This window comes from Jaculus jaculus, chromosome 1, assembly GCF_020740685.1.
Source record: "Jaculus jaculus isolate mJacJac1 chromosome 1, mJacJac1.mat.Y.cur, whole genome shotgun sequence".
NCBI classification, from domain to species: Eukaryota; Metazoa; Chordata; class Mammalia; order Rodentia; family Dipodidae; genus Jaculus; species Jaculus jaculus.
This window is the reverse complement of record NC_059102.1, coordinates 57,673,077-57,694,071: the sequence shown is the minus strand read 5'-3', so window position 1 is coordinate 57,694,071 and position 20,995 is coordinate 57,673,077. Positions and strand designations below refer to the sequence as shown.

General features: G+C 44.4%; 1 protein-coding gene across 1 annotated transcript in view; it reads right to left on the bottom strand.

Annotated features, from left to right (window-relative positions):
* The window catches only part of Pgm5 (phosphoglucomutase 5), a 174,103-nt gene extending 170,550 nt beyond the window's left edge, over positions 1 to 3,553 (bottom strand). Inside the window, exon 1 of the mRNA XM_004653149.2 lies at positions 3,293 to 3,553. Coding sequence (XP_004653206.1) covers positions 3,293 to 3,553 — 261 coding nt within the window. The remainder of the gene's footprint in view (positions 1 to 3,292) is intronic.
* Between the last annotated feature and the right edge of the window lie 17,442 nt (positions 3,554 to 20,995).

Below are 20,995 nucleotides of genomic sequence, written 5' to 3'. Positions count from 1 at the left end.
TCATGTAAAGCCATATACACAAAGTGGCACATGCACCTGGAGTTCATATGCACTGGCAGGGGTCCCTGGCATGCTCATACACACACTGTCTCTCTTCTTGCAAACAAACAATAAATAAGCATAATTTTATAGTAGAAAATTTCAAATCCCAAGTTATACAATTACTCATTTGAAATGTCTACTTTAAACTTTGTGAAATACTAAATCATAAGAAATATGCCTGTTATTTAGAAATGTTATACTCTGCTCTCCAGAAATATTACCAGATACCAAGTACAGTTTGTTTCAATTTTTTATTTATTTATTGGCAAGAAAGAATGTGTGTGTGCGTGTGTATGGGGGTGCCTGGGCCTCTTGCCACTGCATACAAACTCCAGATGTATGTGTCACTTTGTGCATCTGGCTCTATTCTATTACTGGGGAATCAAACTTGGGCCAGCAGGCTTTGCAAGCAAGCACCTTTAACCACTGAGTAATCTCCCCAGCCCCCAAGTATAGTTTTTTTTTTTTTTAGACAATTTCCTTATAAAATTAACTTTAGAAAAAAACCAACATTTTGGGGAGACACAGAAGGCAGCCCACTTAGCAATTGGGTTTTCCAGTTCAGAAACGACAGGGTCTAGCTTCCCACTATTTTCTAGCCTGTTTGTCAAGGTCCTTTTGGAAGTCAAAGGCAACCAAGGTTACCACTCCTCAGTCTAACTCAGCAAATCAAGTCAAGAGGCAAGTGTTTTCCCATCCATTTTCCATCATGCCAGACCAGTTGTCTAAAAGGTTGTGTTTGTGTAGGGTACCACACATGCCACCGCACACATGAAGAGGTCTGAGGACAGCTCCCCTACCGCTACGTGTGTGTGCTCCACCTTCTTTTAGACTGCAAAGGATCTGACAGACTGCAAATGAACATCAAGCTAGCTAGCCCTTGAACTTTGACTTCTCCTGGCTCTTCTCCCCACCCCACCCCCATTGTTGTAGGCCCTGGGTTCCCAGATGCATGGGTGCTGGGGAATTGAACCCCGGGCCAGCAGCCTTTGCAAGCAAGCACCTTTGAGCATTGAGCTTGGTGTCCAGGTGGGCTGGAGTGACTGCTAGTGCATCTGGGTGAACATAGGGGAGATGGTCAGCCCCCAAAGACCACACTTTTCTTATAACTACTCACTTTGCTTGAGGATAAGTTCCTTAGAAGAGAAGATTTGATCCAAACCATTATTTGAAATTTAGAAAAACGTCCCCATACCTTCATGAGCACCTACACTTCTTGGAAAAAGTACTTTTGATTTACACCTACATTTTGGGGGGGGGGGAAATACTTTTGGATTAAGAGCTGGGGCTCTCATGTGCATTATAAATTGTCATTCTGTCCTTTGTAAAAAAAACTACTACGCTAAATCTTACTCTGTTTTAATCCTATATTAATATATTCTATCTCCTAAAATAACCTTCCCCTTCAAGGTTACGAACTGTGTATATTGGAGAAGGCTCACAGAAGAGGTTGAAGGTGCCTTATGGTAAAGTGAGCCAAGACAGACTCAAAGATAAGACTAATTTGCATATCCAAATCAACAACTGCACCTTCAAAAATATCTTGACCCACAATACATACAAGAGAGTCTGCCCCAGGAAGAAGTGTGAGTATCGTTCAAACACTCCAGGGGGTCATTACACAGGAATAGCTTGTCAGAGAAGAGGGGAAATCCATTTGTCAACCTCTCAGCGACCCCCAAACTCGAGTCAGCAGTCATGAGCCCCAGAAGAGCCAGGAGTAAGTGCTGGGTCCACCCTCACACTGCTGGCACCATTTCTCCCAGTTGCCTTTGTTTATTTTTTTTTAAAAAAATCTTCTTTTCCTGTTCCTGAAACACTGAGAAGGGAAAATTGCAGCCGAGAAGGATGAAATGCGGACAATCCTAGAGATTAGAGAACAACAGACAAGAGAACATGAAAAGAAAGTGGGCTGGCAAGAATCCAAGTCACAGGTAGTGACTTTCACTCTGAAAGACTGCCACATCCATTTTCACTTCTGCAAGAGAGTTCACTTGAAGACAAGTTTTGTAGATATGAGTCCGGCTGCAGGAACGAGGCTGCAATGACTATAAAACCATGCTTTCCACAGATAATTCTGAGACTTCTGAGGTTTGGTGGTCAACTTGAGATGGTGCTAACTGGGAGAAGATGGAAATGGGAGTCAGGGGGGTGCCTTCTGGGGGCAGGATAAAGAGGAAGAAGCCGAGAAAACAAAGATCTGGAAATTCACAGTATAGAAGGAAGCTTCATAGGTTGCGGGAGAAAGAGAGGAAAAGAGAGTGAAAACTAAAAAGGGGAAGAAGCATGTCAAATGCCAAAGCCATCTTAGAGAGAATTCAGGAATCGCATGAAAGAAGCCATTGCAAATCTCACAGATAATGTTCTAGGAGGGCCAGCACAGGGCGGTTAGCACCTCAAGGCTCCCCTACCCCACAGAAGGCAATCACTCACTCAATAACCACGGATCCTTGGGGACCCACTCCTGCCAAATATCGCACGATTCAATACTGGTGTGTGTGTGTATTTTGTGTGTACGTATGTGCACATATTGTGTGTATGTGTGTATACACATATTTTGTGTGTATGTGTGTGTACACATATTGTGTGTGTACGGGGGGGGGGGTGTTAAATTTCACCGAGCCAAGATTTGGCAGCTGGGAGGATAACAGCCAAATGCTGGGAGCCTTGAAAGAAGTCTAGGAGGGAGGTGGGAAGCGAACGTGATTGGGACAATACCTAAAACCCAGAATTGGGATGAAATGGAGGAGGAAGAGGACATTGCACGGCGCACTCCTTTAATCCCAGCACTGCAGTGAGATTGAGGCCATCCTGAGACTACAAAGGGAGTTCTACGTCAGCTTAGGGTACAGTGAGACCCTACTTCCAAACAAAAGCCATCCTGAGACTACAAAGGGAGTTCTAAGTCAGCTTGGGGTACAGTGAGACCCTACTTCCAAACAAAAAAAAAAAAGTAGAGAGAGAATGGGGGGAAAGCCAGTAGATCCAGGGAGCCAGGCAGAGGCAAGGAAGCGCTCGTGGAGATCCCGAGGTTCCAGACGCCGGGGGCTTGGGGAAGGATGGCCCCATGCAAAGCTGCCTTCCGGGTGCCCTGGGGTGGCTGCGAGTGTGGCGGTGTTGGGGGGCTGGAGAGGGCACGGGGGAGATGGCCTCGGGCGTGGGGACTCGCGAACAGGGCTGTCAGGATGCGGGGGGTCCCGCGGAGAAGAGCGGGGGTCCCGGGAGCCAGCGGAGCGCGCGCGTCACTCACCCCGTTGGCCGCAGCCATCTGCACCACGACCTCGGTGGCCGTCCTGCCGAAGTACCTGCCGTCGCTGCCCACCACCATGGTGCAGCCCTGGCGGTCGCGCAGGTCGATGGACGAGAGCACGCTCTGGATGAAGTTGGGCAGGTAGTTGCGCTGGCCCTCGAAGAGGCCGGTGGGCCGCCGCAGCCCCCCGCCGCCGGCCGGCCGCTGGTCCTCGTAGGGCGCCGTGGGCACCGTCAGCACCGGGATGGGGCTCCCCTCCATGGCGCCGCTGGCCGGTCCTGCCGCGGCTCCCGGAGCCGCAGGGAATGTGCCGCCCGCCCGGTCCCCGGCGGCCTGGCGCTGCGCCCGGGCTCCGCCTCGCGCCCGGCCCCCTTCCCCGGCCCGCGCCCAGCGCCCAGCGCCCTCCCGCGGCACCCACCGCTCCTCCCCGCGCGGCCCGGGCAGTCTGCCTGTCACCTTCCCACCAAGTTTTCTGCCGCCCGAGCCCGCAGCCGCTCGCCCAGGCTGGGCTCCCGTCCCTTTCCCTAGCGGAGGTGACTTTTGGAGTGCCCCCAGAGCGATGCTCCAGCGCCAGCTAGCGTGCCCCCAAAGACGCCTCCTCCAGCGCCTGACCCCCCCCGCCTTCCTCCCCGGGGAACACCCTGGGCTAGAAAATCCCTCAGGACAAGTGTTCGAGCTGGCGGGGGGGGGGGGGGGGGGGGCTCTCAACCCGGACTCCCCGCCAGGGAGCTAAGTGCAGACCCAAATTTCTCTGGGGAGCAAGGACGTGGAGGGAGGCGGGAGGGGGGCTGGAGGCTTTTGCCATCAGTGAGCAGCCCTAGCCAAAAATAACCCTGGTGAGGAGAGCTGAGGATTGTTATCTTCTGCCAGAGGTGAAACTGGAGGCTGGTGCTGTGTGTGAGTGTGTGTGCGTGCGTGTGTATGTGTGTGTGTGTGTGTGTGTGTGTGTGTGTGTGTGTGTGTGTGCACGTAGCCACAAGACCATTTGTTGTGGGGAATCACAAACTGTCAGGCCCTTCAGCTAAGCCAGAGTCTCTTTCCCCACCTCTGTCAGGGCAGGGCACTTTGCAGGATGGAAACTTTGGTCTTTGCTTGTGTGTTTGTTGGGGTGGCTGTAGTTCTGACAGGACAGCCTAGCCCTGCTCCCCCTTCCTGTGCAGCTCCTGCTTGGAAACAGGATTGGTCCACCCTCATCTGTCCACGGCTAAGCTCTTCTCCAGATGAAGCATCGGAAGAGGTCAAAACCCCTTCGAATGTCCTGCCGGAAAGCACGAATGAACAAAGCCAACCCAAGTAAAAATGGGGTGCCCCGTCCCTTTGCGGGTGACTGTCATGCTTCAGGGACTGGAGACTTTTCTGTGTTCCCTCAGGAAAACCGACTTCACATCCACAACTAAGAAATTCACCAAGAGAAAAGAGTTTAAAAGGATAAAACATTGCAGACTTGGTAGAGCATGCCTGTAATCCCGGCACTTGGTAGGTAGAGACAGGGTGATCAGGTGGGTAAGGCCAGCTTCCGCTGCACACGAAGCTGTGGTAAAACGGGGAGGGGATAAAATGAGCTATTCTTAGTTTCCCTTCTTGCTCCTGTCATTCCTATGGGACTTTTGCAACCACCATGGCTACTGTCCTACATACTATCCTCCTCCCCAGAGTGCAGAGGACTTCCTGCAAGGACTGCAGAGTACTTGATCACAATAGCATACCTGAGGTAATAATTCATATCTGCAAGAAAGACTTTGAGTCTATTTTTCCCTTTAGGAGCTGAAAACAATTTTTAGTGTAGGAATGGAATTCATAGTGCTTTAACTTTCTAGATTTGGAAGGAAAAAAAAGAGCTTTTTTTGTAAGGTCAGGAAGTAGCCATGATGGCCCTTGAAGCCAGCCCAAATTCTCCTATTTCTCCCTGATTTCACTGATGTCACTGAACTGTGATGGAGGAACTACTGAAGCCACAACAGAAACCTGCCAGGACCTTTGAGCCATTCCTTAAGCAGAATGGGGTATGTTTGGGGGGTATGCAAAGTTTCTACTAGATGGGAGAAATGTGTTGTCTGAGACACACTGGACAACATGGAGACTACGGTTAATAATACTTCCAAGTTACTATAAAAGTAGATAACTGTTCTCACTATAGTTAGGCAAGGTACAAATTGGAGATGATGGGTATGTTAGCTAGGTTAGTTTAATCAGTACCTACTTCATGCATATATATATATATATAACATTGCATTATATGCCATAATACATGCAATTGTAATTCATCAATAATATTTAAAAACAAAATATTGGGAGGGAGAATAGTTCAGTTGTTTCCCTCCTCTCTCAACTCAGGCTCCTGGAGTCTATACCTGTCAACTTCCTAGCTTTACGCTGGTGTGCATGGTCAAGTCGACTTAGCAGCAAATAGGTAGACCCTAGCTTGTTAGATCTGTGTGTGTGTCTCTCTGTACTGCAAGGTTTGTTTAGCTGTCTTCCTAAAGGACATTTTCTTTTGCAGAGAAGGACAGTACTGCTCTCAGAAAATGCTAGATATACTGAGTGCTATGCCCCAGTAAAGATAAGGACATAGCACCCAAGCATCAGAAGTTCCCAGAAGCCCTGCACCTCTCTATTTCCAGCACCTCCCTCTCTTGACACCACACCATTCTCTCCTTCCGCAACCCAGCTCCTATTGCAAGCTTGATAACAAGGCATCCATACCCCGGGCTACATTTCACTGTTCTACCATCCACCAGGAATCCTCTTCCCTCAAAAAGACTGAACAGCCCAGTTTGACATATTCCCAACCACATAGATCTCAAGGCAAAAAGAAAGTCAGAGCCGTGCCTCCAGGAGGCTGAAAAGGAGGATCAGAAGTTCAAGACCAAGTGGCGTCACATAAAGAGACCCTATCTCAAAGAAAAGGGGAGGAGAGGAGAAGTGAAAATAAGGTCTTGACTTCTGGCCAAGATGGCAACCGCCTAGCTGCCCTGAAAAATACCTGGGAAAGAAAGATAGATGCAGATCCTAAGGAGAGAGCCACCCCATCATACCTCAAAAAGGCCCCGACTGAAACTAAGGAATATTGGCAAAACAAGCAAGGGTGCTGTTTTCCTGATGAACCAGATACCAGCACAAGGGGGAAGGAGACCAACACAGAGAAAAATCAACTCCTACCAAATCAGAGAGCCAGAGTCTCAGACGCCCCCAACACCTCATCACTGAAGCAGACCAAAAATGAACCCAACATAGCTCAGAGAAATTTTTCAGAAGGGGGGCAGAAAGAATGTCAAGAGTCACATGTTGGGTCATGATATTCAGAGACATTTATCGTACCAATAACTGTGGGCTAACTATACAATGCACGACCCATATACATCATCAAGGAGGGGCCAATGGGGAGGGGGTAGGTCATGGATGAGCCTAATAATGGTACCAAACTGCCTGTACTTGCTGAATAGAAAACTAATTTAAAAAATTTTAAAGAAAGAAAATAAGGTCTTTATAGGAAAGTAGTACTGATCTTCAAATGAGCAGTAACTGTCCACCATGTGCTTGAAACTCACCCATCACATCTTTTGGAAAAACTATTTTTCTCTTCTCTGAATTTATATAGTTCTTTACATCACTCAGAAGGAATGTTTCACAAGCTGACAGACATTTCTGTACATTGTTCGTGAATGTTTTCTCTCCTGTAGCTAAATGTGACCTCAGCAGAATTTTGTACTCGTTCCTATCATCCTATCATTAGCTTCACTTTCTTTAACCTGGCATTTCCCAACCTAAAGCCACAGTCCTGTTGGCTCGGGGGAAGGGAAAGAGACTAGTTTTTATGACCCCAACTGGTGGCACCTTCCTCCATGCCCTCAGTGGGCTGAGGCGGGGATAAATTCGCGTTCCTGATGCTCAGGAGTCAGGTACTCTCTGGTGCTGAGCTCAGCACTTCTCTGCAAAGTGGGTCACAGTGAAGGGGAACCCAGTTGGCCTACAGACACCTTTTGGCCTACTCTGAGCCTCGAGAGAAAAGCATCACACAAAATTCTTGACATGAAACAGGAGCCACTGGGATAGCCTTCCTTCCCCAGGGACTCCCTTGCTATCAAGACAGTGTCAACTACGGTCTCAACATGGAGAACACTCTAGCTGGTCAGCAAGACCAGCACTGCCCCAGGGAGAATCCCCGGTAAAGTAAATGTTGAAACATTTCAATCCTGGCCCCTTGTTGTAGCTTAACAAAGCACCTTAGTGTGTTGAAGACTTGGTGAAGTTTTGCGAAAAAGAAACTGATTGAACTTCAGGTCAGCATTTCCAGACATAATTTAGCCATGGGGTCCTTTCCAAAACACCTAAGAACAGATCAATGACATTAACATTTCGTGAGATGTATTTATCTCTGGAACCCTTTTCTGTATTATTCTATGATTCCTTTTATTATTTCTTTTGTAACTTTTTATTTATTTGCATTTGTTTATGAGAGAGACAGAGAGAGAGAGAGAGAGAATGGGTGCACCAGGGCCTCTAGCCACTGCAAATGAGCTCCACACACATGCACCACCTTGTGCATCTGGCTTACATGGGTTCTGGGTTGTTGAACCTGGGTCCCTAGGCTTTGTAGGCAAGTGCCTTAACTGCTAAGTCATCTCTCCAGCCTTTTTTATTGTTTCTTAAGCATCAACAGACCAAAAACTCATTGGTGTGTGCAGTATGTGTGGTGTGTGTGGTACATGGACATGTGTGTGCAGATGTGCACACCCTGTGGACACACGTGTGGAGGCCAGAGGAAGGTGTCTTTACCCTCGCTTCCCCAAGACAGAGCCTCTCATTGAATCTGGAGCCTTCTGTGTTTTGGGTTAGAAGAGAGCCCCGGAGATCCTCCTGTCTCTGCCCTACTCGACCCTTGAGTTACAGGTGTGCATGGCCACACCCAGCTTTTTCCCTGGATGTTGGGGCACTCTTTCCCACGGAGCCTTCTCCCCAGGCTCCAAACGACTAATTGGTAGCAGGATTCCAGTTAGGAACTTGTGAGTATATATACTAAAGGAGCAGGTAAAATTGCTCCTCAATTTAAAATCCACGAATGCTGGGACATGCTGTATTCCCAGTAGTTGGGAGATAGAAGAAGGAGAATCAATGCAAAGTCATCCTCAAGTACTCAGTGAGTTCAAGGCCATCCTGGGCTATGTGAGACCTTACCTCAAAAACAGTGCCGGGGTATGGCTCCCTCGTAGCGTCTAATACTTTCTCACCCATGAGTGCAGGGTTCAGGAGGACAGGAGACAGAGGAAGGGCAGGATGAAGGTCACAAGCCTTGAGACTTAAACTGATATTACATATAACTGCTCTACGCATACACGTATGTGTGTGATTTTATCTTATATGTCCTGTTCTTCCACCCTCCCCCTACCTCCTCCTCTAGCCAGCAGGAAAGCCCACATGTGTTTGACCTCAGGTAGTTATATATTCCAGTTGAGTCACAGTCCACTTCTGTGCACACAGGGAACGCTAAAAGCATGCTGCTGACTCACTGACTCTAAGAGCAGAGAAACGCCAAAGGCTCCAGACAAGAGGCAGAAACACAAGTGGAAAAATGTCACAGGTCAGACATCTAAGGAAGCCCGAGTTCCTTTTGGAATCTGCCTGAACACCTTCTGAGGGAGGAGGGCCATTATCTGTCTCATGCAATCTAGAAAAGACTGTCTCCCACTAAGCCTTATGTTTCCCCAACACATGGGGTAATATATTGATGCCAACAGAATGGCTGCTTCTCCAGTTCCTTCACTCTGAGGCCACCCAATGAATGGGAAGAAATCCCAAGGTACATGGCATGTGTGTATCTTGTAAATGTTTGGGCACCAGCCTCCGTGTCCTTACATGCCAAGATTCAACTTTGCTTCCCACCCTCTTCAACTACCCTTGTGGCCTTGAACAAGTCAGTTACCCTGTGTAATGCTCAATTGCCAAATCAGTACACCTACCTCTTAAGGTTGGAAATCTTATTTAAAGAGCCCACACAATACCCGGCACATAATAAGTACTTAATTAGTGGTGCAACTATGAAAATTATTGTTGCGAAAATTGTACAATTGTAATTACTAAATATTACCAAAATAATAGTGGTTACCACAACTACCATCATAATGTTTCTTATTCTTTAAGTCAGGGAGTATTGATTGTGAAGGACTACATCAACTTGTGGTATAATGTCTAGCACTACAACATATAAACTAGGGAACTGGTGTTAAAATGAGAAAGCATCTTGACTGACCTTTAAATGCTCTGTAAATAACTGTGCACAAGGAGCTAAATTGCCCAACACAAGGAAAGAAAGCCTAGTTCCGCTGGAATTTGTCTGGGAAGTAGTCCCAAGTTACCTAGAATACTGAAGAGCTGTTTATCAGTGTCTGGAGGTAACACGAGAAATGAATGGGAACCTGAGCATGGGGTGGGCTCCTAACTGCTAGGCACTGGCCCAACTTTAAAAAGCACTTTGGTAGTAATTAGTGAACTTACAAAACATCATAGGTTCTGAAAAACAAAGGATTTCAAGCAAGGACCTTTAACCTTTGGACCATCTCCCCAGCCCTCAAGATTTTATTTTCACTAGATTTTGTTTTTCTAAAATACTAGTTAGGGGCTGGAGAGATGGCTTAGATTGCCTATGAAGCCTAAGGACCCCGGTTCAAGGCTTGACTCCCCAGGACCCACATTAGCCAGATGCACAAGGGGGTGCATGTGTCTTGAGTTTGTTTACGGTGGCTGGAGGCCCTGGCGCGCCCATTCTCTCTCTCTGTCTCTATCTGCCTCTCTCTATCTGCCTCTTTCTCTGTCTGTTGCTCTCAAGTAAATAAATTGAAAAAAAAAATACTAGTTAGGTTTTGTCCTGCAAGGGATACAGATCTGGTTTCCTAGCATCCTATGTAGGACCTAGAAATATCAGTGACGAAGAGTAACAGATCACTTTAAAGTGTTAGTAGTAGTTTCATCAAAGTTATTAATTTTATAATACAACAAATGAATTCATTTTCTAAAGAAATCTCCATCGTTTTTTAGTTATTTCCAATGGCTTCCAAAGAAGACATAATTTAGATCTTTATCTACAGGAAATACATTTTCCATGTTTATAAATTATATTAGCCATGATCAATCTTTGCCTTCATGGAATTTTTCTTTGGTGGTTTCTATGTTTGAATTTTAGAAGCCCACCTCCCCTTAGCATGTGGTTCTTCTCAGTGTATTTTCCTATTCCTATAAAAACTCATCATTTTAAAATATTTATCTATTTACTTATAAGAGAAAGAGACTATGAGCATTCCGAGGTCTCTTGCACTGAAAACGCTAAGCACACGCACCACTTTGTGCATCTGGCTTTATGTGAATACTGGGAATTGAACCTAGGCCAGCAGGCTTTGCAAGCAGACAATTTTAAACACTGAGCAGTCTCTCAGCCCATAAAAATCATGTTTTAAAAAAAAATGGTTTTTATCTACTTACAAGCAGAGGGAGACAAAGAGAAGAGAGAGAGAGAGAGACTAGGCAGCATGCCAGGGTCACTAGCCACTACAAACGAACTCCAGACGCATGTACCACATTGTGCATCTGGCTTTTCATGGTTACTGGGGAATCAAACCCAGGTCATTAGGCTTTGCAGGCAAGTACCTTAACCACTAAGCCATTTCTCCAGCCCAAAATCATATATTTTTTAGTTTTTTTTTTTTTTTTTTTTTTTTAGTTTTTTGAAGTAGGGTCTCTGGCCCAGGCTGACCTGGAATTCACTAAGGAGTCTCAGGGTGGCCTCCAACTCACGATCCTCCTACCTCTGCCTCCCAAGCGCTGGGATTAAAGGCATGCGCCACCACGCCCAGCCAAAATCATATTTTAAAATTATTTTATATCCATTTTGTCATGAATCAAATATATGCCATTAAAGCCAGGATTCCTGCCACATGAGTTTTCGGCAGCGATTCTGAGTAAGTCTGCATGGTGGAGCATGACAAAACATGTTATTAGGACCAGCCATCATAGAGAACCATGAGCAGATGGCATCTCCAGGTCCTCCAGCCCAGCTTGGCTCAAGTCATACGTGCCCAACAGGAACCACCATTCCCATAAATTCTGTGTGCCCTGCCTGACCAGCCTTGGCCAGCAGATTTTAAGTCTTTTGTTCAGTCGCTCAAAGCACAGCTAAGTGAGGGTGCAGATTGGAGCATGAACTCAAGCTATTGAAGGAACAATGTGTCCAATGTGCTTCATTTTAACCTAATAGTTTTCCAAACATGGTGGTCTACACCAGGAATAGTTCCAATGGTTGGAGTTTCATGGGCTGAATTCTGGCAAAAGCAACTTCAAAGACAAAGCCACCAGTAGCTTCAGTGTTTGTCTTGGAATGTTACGTTACAGTGCTCCTCTCTCCTTGCAATCGGAAAGGGAAAGCTATTTCCTAACAAGGTAATCAAATCTCATTTGTCATGGGATTGGTTTTTCCAGCTTCTTGTAGGAAGTTCTTATCCAACATCAGCAAAATTCTTGTTAATCATAGTCTCCCAATAAGTGTCACTTATTTAGTATAGCTTAGGGTTCAGCAATAATTTTTTTTATTAATTCTTGCAAGTATGCAACCAAAGATGTTCTTCCATTTCACTGTTTATGGTCCTTTGATTGCTGAAAGATCGTCAGTCATCAAAGGAATTTGGGAATGAAGCAACTGAAGTTCTAAGAATTCTTTGGAATTCCTGAACACATATGTGATCTTTAAATTTACTTAACACTTTGCTTACATTTTTTGAAAAATAATAAATTACCATAATTATAAACAAAGAATCAATTTCCCTATGAGAGTACATGAAACTTGTTGGTAGGTTTTGTTGTTAGTTAAGAAGATATAACAAATTATAATAATGTAATATTGTGTCATTGTGAACCAACATATTTTGCCAAGATTATGAAATGCAACAAGATGTAAAGAATTATCTCTTACCTGATCCAGATATAACTAAGACAATAGAAAGTACAGAAAAAGAAATGAACAAAATTAGTGCTGAATAGATACTATTTAAAAACTGGAAGGGATTATAAATTCTTAATACTTAAAAGTAGTTATTCTTTAAATGAAAATTTTAAAGTCCCAAAGTGCCAACTGTCCTCCTCAACAGAATTCAAATAATGTGGGGGCTGGAGAGATGGCTTAGTGGTTAAGTGCTTGCCTGTGAAGCCTAAGGACCCCAGTTCGAGGCTCGATTCCCCAGGACCCATGTTAACCAGATGCACAAGGGGGCGCTTGCATCTGGAGTTCATTTGCAGTGGCTGGAGGCCCTGGTGCACCCATTCTCTCCCTCTCTCTCTCTCCCTCTCTCTCTCTCTCTCTCTCTCTCTCCCTCCCTCCTTCCCTCCCTCTTCCTATTTCTGTTACTCTCAAATAAGTAAATAAAAATAAACAAAAAAATTAAATTAAAAAAACAAATAATATAATACTCAGCTCGCCTGTCAAAGTAAATAATATCTTACAGAAAAATAATGATAATTGTCAATTTAAGGACATATATTTTTTCCAAAACTTGGAAGTTCTTAGAACTCCAGTTGTACAATTTGTAAAAAAGTGTGCTATATCTATAAACTTACTAATTTCTTTTCAGGACTACTAACACACAACACACTTAGAACAACAGATACAACTGACATGTCTCTTCTTCCGTCCTGCTTCCCAGCCAAGCTGACCTTGACCTTGAGCTCCCCCAGTCAGTGATCAAGATCTTGCTTTTTGGTTGTCAGTGGATGTCTGCAAATCAGAGAGGTCTCTGTTTTGGCTGGTAAGCTTTAATTTTCACAAAACAGTGGTCATAATACTAAACATGGGATTATTTTCCTAATTTCTCAACTGATTTTTCTCAAAGTTCAAAATTCAGGAGCTCAAATAAATTGAAAAGCAAGGAAGGAACTCCCAAGCATAGACTTTCTCCTTTGTTCCTTCTTAGAAGAAAGCATAGACATAGTTTTCCTTCTTGTCTCCCATTTTTCTCTGTTTCTAGATACTCACAATCTATTAAGGTACTCTGCTCATCATTATCCCCTCTCTGCAATGTCCCCAAAACTCTGGAGATGGCTCCAAGTGACACTGCTACACCATCTTGCATTCCTGACTATCCACAGGGAGGGTGACCCAGAGAAGAATGCAAGGCCCAATTGGATTTTCTCACCATCTCTGGAATTTCAAGACTGGCACCCAGACATGCAGAAGAGGCTGGGGGCCATGGTGGCCTGGCCACGCTGAGCCTGAACCTCCTCTTTCCCAGCTATGAAATTCTGAGGATCTCCTGGCACTCTTCATTAACTCCCTCCATGGTTTAAACTGGCCAGAATTACTTTCTGTTGTTCTCAATAAAAAGAACCTTAGTAATGCACCATCATTCCCTAGCCCTCGTTCCTTGAATTTTCCAGGAAAAGAACAGAAAACATTTTACTGAGTTTAAAAAGTGACAACATGTGATAGCATTTATGTAAAAATTAGAAACACACAGACTGGTACTCTGTACAGATTCTCAAGTACACATGTGCAGTGTAGGCAGAAGTCATAAACAGTGTATCAAGATCACTGTTGCCATGGTTGCCTTGATAAAATGAATTTCTGTATCCAGATCATGTTGCCTGGCCAAGCAGAGGGAACAAACATGGCCTAGGAAGAGTCACAAAGTAGACTCGGCAGTTACCATACTGTTTCATTTCTAGGTTACCATGTAACCCCGTTTGAGTTCATTATCCTGCCATACCTACCAGTAGCACGCCCCCATCTGTCCAAATACCCCAATTTGAATGACAAATTCTATGGCCACCTTTTAAGAACATTTAAATAATTATTTAAAATATTCCTCGGTGTGGCTGGAGAGATGGCTTAGCAGTTAAGGTGCTTGCCTGCAAAGCCTAAGGACCCATGTTCTACTCTCCAGATCCCACCTTAGCCAGATGCACAAAGGTGAGGCAAGTGCAAGGTCACCCATGCCCACTAGGTGGCACAAGCACGTGGAGTTAGTTTGCAGTGGCTGGGGCCCTGGTACATTAATTCTGTCTCTCTCTCTTTCTCTCTCTCTCTCTCTCTCTCTCTCTCTCTCTCTCTCTCTCTCTCTCTCTCTCTCTCTCTCTCTCCCTCTCCCACCCCCCTTCTCTGTCTCTGTGTGCATGCATAAAAAGAATTAAAAATAAAAGTAAAATAAAAAATAATGGAGCTAGGGAGATTGTTCAGTGGTTAAGGCACTTGCCTGTGAAATCTATGGACCCAGGTTTGATTTCCCAGAACCCACGTAAGCCAGATGCATGGGGTGGCACATGCATCTGGAGTTCATTTGCAGTGGATGGAAGCCCTGGCACACCTGTTCTCTCCCTCTCTCTCCCTATCTGCCTCTTTCTCTCTCACACACATAAATAAATATCAAATAAAATATTCCTCTGTATATTCCTTTATGTTTGCAATAACACAAATAGGTTATTTCATATATAGAATATAGCTGCTACAAACAAGCCCTTCCCTTGTCATGAGCCCCTCCAGGGAGCCGTCCCCACACAGTGCTGTTAAGGGTAAGGTAGAAGTGCCGCACAGTGGCCGGTACTCGTGACACGGCATTTAGATGGCATTGCTTCATATGCACCTAACTTCTGTTTAAGTTTGATATCACAAGAACAAAGTAAGACCATAAAAAACTACCACACACAGTAGCAGGGGAGAGATTAGATAATTTAAAAGAGATGGATAGATTCTTAGGTATGTAAAACTTACCAAGACTGAATTGCTCAGAAGTAAAATGTTTGAATAGACCAATAATGGATAAGGAAATGAAGTCTATAACAAAATCTCTCCCGTCAGCCGGGTGTGGTGGCACACGCCTTTAATCCCAGCACTCGGAGGCGGAGGCAGGAGGATCATTGTGTGTTCCAGGCCACCCTGAGACTACAGATGAATTCCAGGTCAACCTGAGCTAGAGTGAGACTATACCTTGAAAAAAAAAAAAAAAAAAAAAAAAACCTCCCATCAAATAAAAGACCAGGACCTGATAGTTTCATACATAAGTCTATCAAATGTCTAAAAAAGTAATATCAGTCCTTCTCAAAAGAAAAAAACAAAAAAAGATCAGCATTACCTTGATCAAAGCCAAAGGAAGGCACTAACAAAACTGAAAGGACAACATTACTGATGAACTTACATGAAAAACTTCCCAACAAAATGCTAGCAAACCAAATTCAATAGCACACTAATAAGAATCCTTCACCATGGTCAAGTGGGATGCACCCCAAATTATTCAACGTGCACAAAGCAATGAATTTTATACCCCAGATGAACAAAGTGAAAAATACAAACATGCAGAGAAAATATTTGGCAAAATTCAACATCCCTTTGTGACAAAAACTCTCAACAGATTAGACATAAAATAAATGCACCCTAACAAAATAAAGGTCAGACATGAAAAACACATAGATCACATCATATTTAATGGAGAAAAATTGAAAGACGTTTGTTTCTATAACATTGGAAAAAGACAACACTGTTCTTATTTTTACTTGGCATAGTACTGGGAATTCTAGCCAGAGCAATTAAGAGGAAAAAAAGGAGTGACATCTGTATAGGAAAGGAAAAAGATAAACTCTCCTCTTCGCTGTTGACTTAGTCTTTTTAGGCATAGAAGATTAAAAAAAAAAAAAGGGCCTTTCCAAAAACCTGTTAAAATTAATAAACTAACTCAGTGGAACTACAGGACAGAAAATCAGTGTACAAAGCCCTTCATACGGCAATCTCCATCTCTTCAGCATGAAAGTCCCAGAGGCAAGAGGTATCCAGAGGACAGAAAACCTGTAATGTGAGCTCAGAAGCGGTACATCAAATTTATGTCTGAAGAATGCTGAGTTTCATTTCATTGGAACCAATGTAGAGATACAACAGGAAGTTTATACTCAATAATCAAAAATTAACAGGATAGAGGAAAGCAGAAGTCAGGCCTTACCATGGACAGAACTAATGATTAGCTCAGTATTTGTGGCATTTGTTCCTGAGCTGAGCGTTAGTCTAATGGTTTGGATATTATTATACAAGCAGAAAACTCAGTCCTCAGTGAGGAAAAGGTATGACTGTGTAAGTTTAGGGCTCAGCCTTCTATCATGACAAGAGAAGATAGGATTTTGGTTTTCTTTGGTTTATTGTTCCAAAGTCAAAGTCCCTAAGGAAAGTGTGGAAGCATGTGACATAATCGCCTCCCGCTCCATCTTTTCCCACTGCTCTCGAGGGATTTCAGACGCACACAGTGCCCTGCCATCAACCCTCCCTGCCGAAGTCTGCTTTTCCAGGAATGGGAATCCAGAAACAGAAGACAGTGATCTGGGAGACTCTCCCTCCTAGAACTGCTGCTGCTTTAGTTTAAACTGGGAAAAAAAAAAAAAAAAAGGAAGAAAGAAAAAAGGAAAAGAAAAACCTACACCCAGTTCCTAATGACAAACATCAGGTCTTCCTGCAAGCATGATCCTTCTTGCTCACTTGGTTCTAGATGCAGCCCACAGCTTGCTTGCTGCACAGTGGAGGCAGCCAGGAGTGCAACATTCCAGCACACCCTGATTTAGCAAGACATTTCCACGTCCAACCAGCTGGAAATCCTCCATGTCTCGTGTAAACATCTAACTCTTGCTGTTGAATTTCCCGATTTAAAAACCTAATTCATTTCATAAAATGTGTGACAGAAGGAAACCAACCACACCAGCTCTCTCCTGCCAGGCTGTTCCACACCAAAAACCACTGCATTTTAATTCGGGGGGGGCGGGGGAGAAAGGAAAGAAAGGGCTGGAGAGATGGCTTAGCAGTTAAGGTGCATGCCTGAGAAGCCTAAGGACCCAGGTTCTATTCTCCAGGTCCCAGGAAAGCCAGATGCACTTGGTCTGGAGTTTGTTTGCAGTAGCTGGAGGCCCTGGTGCACCCATTCTCTCTCTCTCTCTCTCTCTTTCTCTCTCTCTCTCTCATAAATCTTTGAAAAAAAAAAAAGATAAAGATAAAAAGGTCCAGAGGTGCTGCCCTATGGGTGCTATCCAGTGCCATCCCCTTACTAGTGCCACAAGACCTTGGCAGCTGCCACTGGAGGAAAAGCAAGTTTGTAAGATACATCAGCGCTAAGTGCATTCCCCCATGAAAGAGAGTTACAAGCCCAATGTAATACACACTGCAAAATAAAATGCATCGTGGGCTGAGGAGATGGCTCAGTAAGTAAAGCTTCTGCTACACACATGTCTGGAGCTGAGTCTGGAACCCCAGTAGAACAGGCATCTGGAGTTTCAACACAATATCCTCAAGGCAGGATAGGAGGTGGACCCACAAAATCCTTGGAAGCTCCTGGGTCAGCTTGTCTGGTGTAGGCAGTGGAGATCAACAGAGACTGTTGCAAACAAGGTGGAAGGGGAGGAATGACACCTGGGGTTGTCTTCTGACCTCCACACACTTCATGCCACACATACACACGAAGTAAAAATTAAACACAGGGTCTGGAGAGATGGCTTAGTGGTTAAGGCATTTACCTGCGAAGCCAAAGGACCCAGGTTTGAGGCCCCAGTATCCACATAAGCCAGGTGCGCAAAGTGTCTGGAGTTTGTTTGCAGTGACTGAAGGTTCTCATGTGCCTATTCTCTCTCTCTCTCTCTCTCTCTCTCTCTCTCTCTCTGTCTTTCTCTTCTGCCCTCCCTCCCGCTTTATCTGCCTCTCAAATAAATAAATACATAAACAAAAATAAATTTTAAAATATTAAAAACAGAAACATAATTTTTGTTTTGTTTTGTGTTACTGTTAGGTGGAGTCCTCACTGTGTAGCCTGGGCTTATAAGTGCTCCTGCGTCAACTTTCTAAGTGCTGAGATTACAAGCATGTGCCATTATGCCTAGCAGGAATTACAGTTTAAAATGTGGAGTTCCTTCACTACTCAGTGAGCTCCTGGATGATGCATTGTTCATATGGCCCAGCCAACCCAGAGCCAGCGTCCTGACACTCGGCTGGCCTTTAGAATGCTGGGAGGAAAGGCAAAGGAGAAGAGGCTGGAGCGGTGGGCAGTGACTTTTGGAAGAAGGACATGAGACAAGGAAGTCAATTTTCTGATAGTAAAAGAAACAAATGCAGCCAAGCATAGACACAACTTCACAAACCACAATTTATGGTTTTGATACATATAATCAGTATTTAATGACCTTTCCTGGTTAATACTGAAGACAAGTATGCCTTTCTCTTTTTCTCTGATCATTCCAGGATCCCTTTTTAAACTTCATTTGTAAGGAAAGAGTAAGTTCACTTTCTGAGATTTGCAGATTTGCATGCGTGCGCGCACGCACGCGTGCACACACACACACACACACACACACACACACACACACACACCTCCCCTTCATTATTGACACCATCAGCTGTCACAGCTGCCTGGCATCCTCAAACCTGCTAGCTTCCCTTCCAACTTCAAACAGTCAGCTCAGTGCAGCAGGCCCGCACTGTGTCAATCAAGACTATCACATTTTTACTGCATCTGATAGAAATCTCAGGCTTGCAACCTGGAAGGAGGAAATGCTGACTCTATGTATTCAGTGGGAAGAAAGCATCGTGAAAAGAGGAAAGCTAATTCTGTTAATCAAAAGGAAAAGTCCTTGGATTCCAGATACCCGATGCACTATTACTGGAGTTCATATGAAGAAAATGGTCGAACAGCGCCACCTACAGCAAAACTCAGTAAGTGCACTAAAGCTATACTATCCACTAAGAGCAAACCCTAGAGACTGGTTTGTCACACTCCCCTTTTCTCCCACGGTTTTTGCAGTGTGACACTGACAGGAAGGTAGTGCAATTAATTAGCTTGTCATCAGTTTCAGGGACCTGGTATTCCAGCATATTTGAAAAGGAAATATTAATATCAGGTTCTACTAAACAACACCGAGAGACTTCCAACGTGATCCCCCCCCCCCCACACACAAGGTTCCTGATACAGGTATAATTCTGCCTTACATCTGGAATATAAAACAAAGTATATCTTCTTTATACTCATGGTTCTCCTCAAAACTCATGTTCCTTCTTCTGTTCTCCCCAGCCCAGTGTCCCCAAGCAAGCTGGCACTCCAGGGACAATAGCATCCCCTAGAGGTTTGTTAAAAACACAACAGCTCAGACCCCATCCAGGCCCACTCCCTTTGTGCATTTTTTGACAAGATCTCCTTGATTCACAGGTCTGAGAAGCCCTCCTCTGGATGGATGGGCTCTGATTCGGGAGCACAGCAGAACCATCTGGGGATTGCTCAGCCCCTGATGCCTTGGCTCCACCCTCCAGTCTGATGTAAGAAAGGCTTAAGTCTTTTGCCTGGACTCCTCTACTTTAAAAACAAAAACAAAACCTCCTCAGACTAAATAGTCAGACAATGGTAGCTAGTGTGGATGGGCTCACAAAGCCCTATCCTTTTCTGAGTATCTGTAGACAGTCTTCCATCACTGAGAGAGGGAGAAGCATTTGTGTGGTGGTTTGGGTTGGGGGGGTTGGGGTTTTTAAATTTTTATTCATTTATTTGCAAGCATAGAGAGAAGAGAGACAGAGAATGGGCACCCCAGGGCCTCCAGCCACTGCAAATGAACTCCAGACACATATACCCCTTATGCATCTGGCTTTCATGGATCCTGGGGAGTCAAACCTGGGTCCTTTGGCTTTGTAGGCAAATGCCTTAACCTCTAAGCCATCTCTCCAGCCCCATTTGTGTGTTTTTTAAGTGGTATCGCCACTGCTAAGAAGCCCATCCTCCTGTAAATAATCTCTCAACCAGTGTTCTGTAAGAAAGTCTAGCAACTCATTAGGTCATCAAATAAATAAATAAATAAGAGGGACTACTTGGGGAAAGAAAGCGGACCAGCAAGAGTGGGAGGGGAACAAGTAAAGGTAATGCAAGATTCATATAATAAAAATACATTATATACTTCTATGAAAATGCCATGATGTAGCAACAATTAATTTTAACTCAAAAAACTCAAAAGCAAGTTTGAGAGCTGGAGAGGCATCTCAGTAGTTAAGGTGTTTGCCTGTAATGCCTAATGACTCAGGTGTGATTCCACAGCACCCATTTAAAGCCAGATACATAAAGTGGCTCATGTGTCTGGAGGTCATTTGCAGCAGCTAGAGGCCCTGGTGTACCCATTCTTCTTTTCTCTTTCTTTCTGCTTGCAAATAAATTTTAAAAATTGTTTATTATTTTTTAAAAAAAAAAAAAGAAAAAGAAAAATTCCATGATGAAAATCTATGTGTGAATGGAATTTCAAATGGGAAAGTGTGGGGGTGGGGAGGGAGGGAATTACCATGGGATATATTTTATAATCATGGAAAATGTTAATAAAAAAATTTTTTAAATCTATGTGTAATGAAAAATAAACTTTAAAAATTCTCAGCCCAAAAGTAGATTTACAAGGCAGAGAGGCCTGGACAGCCAAATTAAAGAAACAGGGGTCTAGGGGCTAGAGAAATGGCTTAGCAGTTAAGGCACTTGCCTGCAAAGCCAAAGGACCTAAGCTTGATTCCCCAGGACCCACATAAGCCAGATGCACAAGATGGCACATGCATCTGGAGTTTGTTTACAGAGTCTGGAGGCTCTGGCACACCCATTCTCTCTCTCTCTCTCTCTCTCTCTCTCTCTCTCTCTCTCTCTCTCTCTCTTTCTCTCTCCCTATCTCTATCTCTCTCTGTCTGCCTCTGTCTCT